Here is a 4390-nt window from a genome sequence, read left to right as displayed (position 1 = left end):
TATATATATATGGTAGAATAGTTTGTTCGGGAGTTTGGCCACCATTGGGTTCATTGGAATCCTTAGCATGGACGGATTCTCCTGGCCATTGCCCTTAGTTGCCTACACCAAGGATGACACATCTGCCTTTGTTTATAATTACGTGTACTAGTATTTGGAGTAAGTAAGTGGCCCTAATTGTACTGTTTTCTTCACTCATCTTTTTTTCGTAGAGAATTTGCCTCCTCTACTAGTACAAAATATCGCATTTAATCTCAAATGTAAATATTTGACACATATAAACCCACATTTCACAAACAGCAATCTTCAGGAGTATCTACTTGTATCCAAGCGGTCACTACTAAGTTGTACATCCGTAAGAAAGAAACACCATTAAAGAGGCAGCCATTACTGAAATAGAATAAGCTAAGTTTAATTTGAATGTCTGATTCAGTACAGTTTTAGTTTCTGTAATATAATAAACATACATACATACATGCATTGTCATAATCCAATATTACTATGTTAACATTATTTCTATTATTTATTGTATGTTGCATTTGTTTGTATGTATCTTTATGTAGATCAACATAATACTACTCTGGGCTATTTGTGACCATTGGACCAACTCTAATGCAGTGATCAGCCCGACTCTAATGCAGTGATCACGCGACAGGGACATCCTGACACAAATAAAGTGAAAACGTGTACAGAGAGCTCATATAGCACCGTAGTAGCAGAGCAGCGTACATGGTTCATATAATTAGTAAATATCCGATTATCCGAAACTCAGGAAATCAACCAACAAGGCAACGCATAAATAAAATCTCAATGCATGCTAGAAGTGTCGTACAAGAATACATCAAATAAGTTAATATGTTAGATTTGCTTGGAGTTTCACTTAAGTCACTATGGTATATGACGCGGTAACATTGTATTTCGAAAATCTATCTATTTAAGTTTTAACGTTAAGTAATCTTTACATAATCTTTAAGATTCAGATGACCAAATCTTTGGTTACGCCAGTTACGATAACATAGATATCATTGAATAGAATTCGGACCTTCAAAAATATCATCATTATGCTATTAGTGAACATTTTTTTATGAGAAAATGTTGCTGAATGTAATCATTCATTGTATAACCCTTCCCACGCAGGCATATGTACATAACATATATTTGCTATAGTTAACATAATATATACACAACATTCAACAAGACAATCGAATATTTGCAACATTTATATAGTTCATGTTCTATGTTTGATTTGAAGAAGACTGCGGGGGGCTGGGTTCTTCAGGAGGGGCGTTTGGCTGTAGTGGAGGGGGCGATTTTGCCATAGTGAGGGCTTCTTCGTAAGCTGGGGGCGGGGGGAAGTCGGGGGGAGGGGAGGAGGGGGAAGGAGGGTATATGGGTGGGGCAGTGGAAGGAGGGTATGGGAGAGGGGCAGAGGAAGGAAGGTATGGGGGAGGGGGAGGATACACAGGGGGATATGTAGCACCAGTTGGCGGGTAAGCGGGGGAGTACTGGGGGTTAAAGGCGGGCTGCTGCTCAGGACTAAACGCGCTGTTCTGCACTCCAGTAGGACTCATACCGATGTTCTGGGATGCCGTTTGACTCGGGCCGTCGCTGGAACGTTTCTTTTTGCAATGGTAGATGCCGACGCCCACAACTCCCAAGGACACAAGGACGCCAACAACTATGCCTGCAATTGTCCCTCCGCTGGGCCCTGTTATTGAATAAAAAAAAACATAGTTAGTGAAATTGCAAAAGTAAACATTCACCTACTCTCCAAGCAGAGCTTTGGATCCACTCCGGATCGACTGTTTTTTAATACGTGTTTTAGGCGCTTTTATCAAGATTTCTATTTTGTGCTGCTTTCTGGCTGGAAGGCAGAAAGTGAACAGCACAAAATAGCAAGCCTGAAAAAACGCCTAAAACACGTAAAATACAGCCAAACCTATGCTTGAAGAGTAATTATAACATTCACCAACAAATATCACATTTACATGTACCTTTCGAGTCAAGTATTCCATTCCAAGACAAAGCCGAGAAATCCTTACTACAAAAGTTAGAAGACCCCCATACCTGAATCTATCCGTTCCACTTTGTAGAAGATCCTAAAGTTTTCGTCGGTGATACTGTTTCCGTCTGCTAGGAGCGTGAGTGTCAACATGTTACCAGCAGATACAAACGTTGAGTGATCATGTATACCCCCACAGAAATCTCTCTGGGAGTTGTAATTATCGCAGGGCTCGTCGCCGTCACAGAAGTAGATTTTATCTGAGCAATCTCTCATCTGTGTGAGGTCTATTGGGCCGATGCGAAGGACATGGTCGGATTCCGTGCGAAGATTGACAGTACATCGTGCATTTGCAGGGTAGCCCTGATCGTAGGCATAGACGAGATAGCCAGATGTCCCAGAAGAAAGCACATTCGATGTCTGGCCACAAAAGTCTCTCATTTGCTCTGAAAAAAAAAAGAACATTGCGAAATGCATGGAGACGAAGATAATTGCGATGATCGTGAGTAGAGTTGCTTCAATTTTGTCCCTGATCTGTAACCATTCAATGTAGTTTGTGTATGTGTGATAACTGCTCTTCGAGGTTCTCTGTCTTCCACATTATGTTCTTTCTTTCTTTCTCCTTTCTCTCTCTTTCTCTCTCTTTTCTCTCTCCTTTCCCTCTCCTTTCTCTCTCCTTTCTCTCTCTTCTCTTCTCTCTCTCTCTCTCTCTCTCTCTGTATGTATGTGATCAAAGTACATCACAAAAATGCCAAAATGTCTCACCAAATGTGCATCTTGTTAGTGCCTCGTCACTTTGGTCGGGACAGTTTACCCAGCCGTCACAGAAAGGAGACGAAGTGAAGTCTGATAGCTGATAGCCGTCATCACATGCCCATTCTCCATTGGTCCCTGGAAAGCCATTTGCAAAAGATATCGTTACTGGAAAAAGTCTTGATCGGTGTAATGTAGAAAATGCATTATCGAGTAATAAGCAACCTCATCCTCTACTCTCTTAGAGGACGCGAAGTTGTGCTAACTTCTTTCTGTTTTTATTGTGTTGTATGCCCGAACAAGATCCTATACCCACCACATACAACCCCTACATCTTCGCTGTGACCACAGTTCTCGTTCCCCCACCCGTTGTAAGCGCAGTTGAATAGGCTGGTCTCGCTCCCTGTGCACTCCAGGTCATCCATGTAGATGGGTCCTGTGCCTGAAAACATCGACAAAAGAAAGACTTTGTGTTTTGGACCAAACGAACCAGGTCTGTTCTATGTACACATGCATCTTCCCCATTAGCTTACACATTTTCTGTTTAAAACACGATGTACTTGTTAGTATCTGTTCTGTGACGTATGTAAACTACCGTGGCCGATATCAACAATGTGCAACACACTTACTTTTCTGCTCAAGACACTTACTTTTCTGCTCAAGACACTTACTTTTCTGCTCAACACACTTACTTTTCTGCTCAACACACTTACTTTTTTCTGCTGGAGACACTTACTTTTCTGCGCGAGCCACTTACTCTTCTGCGCTGCACTTACTTACTTTTCCTGTGGTGCGCACCCCTCCCTTTATCAATGGATGGTCCCTGAATCAGGCCAAAGGTAAAAAAGACCGCATAAAATGTAGGATTGACCGCATGTCAATCCTAAATTATCCTCCTTCGGATGACCTATGAAATGACTACCTTGGCGCGTTTTTTGGATTCAACTTAATTTTTTGTGTCTTTAGTATAGCATTTTGACAATGCAGATCGATAACGACAAGTCTCGATTTGATCATCACAACATCGCGTTTTGTTGCCATCACAACGTATTGTCAGAAAACAAATTCTGCAGCACGTGTTTCTGTCGCGCAGCTTTAAACTTTTATTTACCAGGGTTTACCTAAACCAGGCAGAGGCTCTTAACTCCTCTGTAGATAGGAGTAAGAAGGCAGGTAGGCCTTGGTAGCTCCTCTGTCCAGAATTTGGCGTCTGTTTAGTAATAAATAGCCAAGTTGCCGCACGTAATGTTTTGGTGGGAGCACTGAATTTTACTACCCGGATCCGGACTAACTTTGGACGAAGTGGACAGATCAAGACAATGTTAGTAAATATTAGCAAATCAGATGTGTGGAAGTGGGATAAGTTGTGTGTTGTCAAGAAAAATGACAGATCCTACCCGTGCCACCACCCCCCCCCCCTCCTGGGCTAATTATGCATGTTTGGGGTGAAACTCAGTGTGTTTACTTTGCAACAGAAACTTTTATTTTAATACTTTGAGACTTTGAGACAAACAACACAACAACACAGTGGAAAGTCACCCTTAACCATGATGTGTGAAGTTGGCCCAAATGTAGCATTATGACTTCATTATGATTAAACAATCTGTAGCTTTTGGTATAATCTCCCGAGTATGT

General features: G+C 41.7%; 1 protein-coding gene across 1 annotated transcript in view; it reads right to left on the bottom strand.

The window, feature by feature from the left end:
• Nucleotides 1-396: 396 nt before the first annotated feature.
• The window catches only part of LOC118430148 (deleted in malignant brain tumors 1 protein-like), an 18835-nt gene continuing 14841 nt past the window's right edge, over nucleotides 397-4390 (bottom strand). The window contains exons 23-26 of the mRNA XM_035840857.1: nucleotides 3072-3197; nucleotides 2768-2893; nucleotides 2068-2448; nucleotides 397-1708 (exon numbers count right to left, since the gene is read on the bottom strand). Of these exons, the coding sequence (XP_035696750.1) occupies nucleotides 1236-1708; nucleotides 2068-2448; nucleotides 2768-2893; nucleotides 3072-3197 (1106 nt within the window). The 3' untranslated portion in view covers nucleotides 397-1235. The remainder of the gene's footprint in view (nucleotides 1709-2067; nucleotides 2449-2767; nucleotides 2894-3071; nucleotides 3198-4390) is intronic.

Source organism: Branchiostoma floridae, chromosome 14 (genome assembly GCF_000003815.2).
Source record: "Branchiostoma floridae strain S238N-H82 chromosome 14, Bfl_VNyyK, whole genome shotgun sequence".
Taxonomy (NCBI): Eukaryota; Metazoa; Chordata; class Leptocardii; order Amphioxiformes; family Branchiostomatidae; genus Branchiostoma; species Branchiostoma floridae.
The sequence above is the reverse complement of the archived record's forward strand: the minus strand, read 5'-3'. Positions and strand labels throughout refer to the sequence as shown.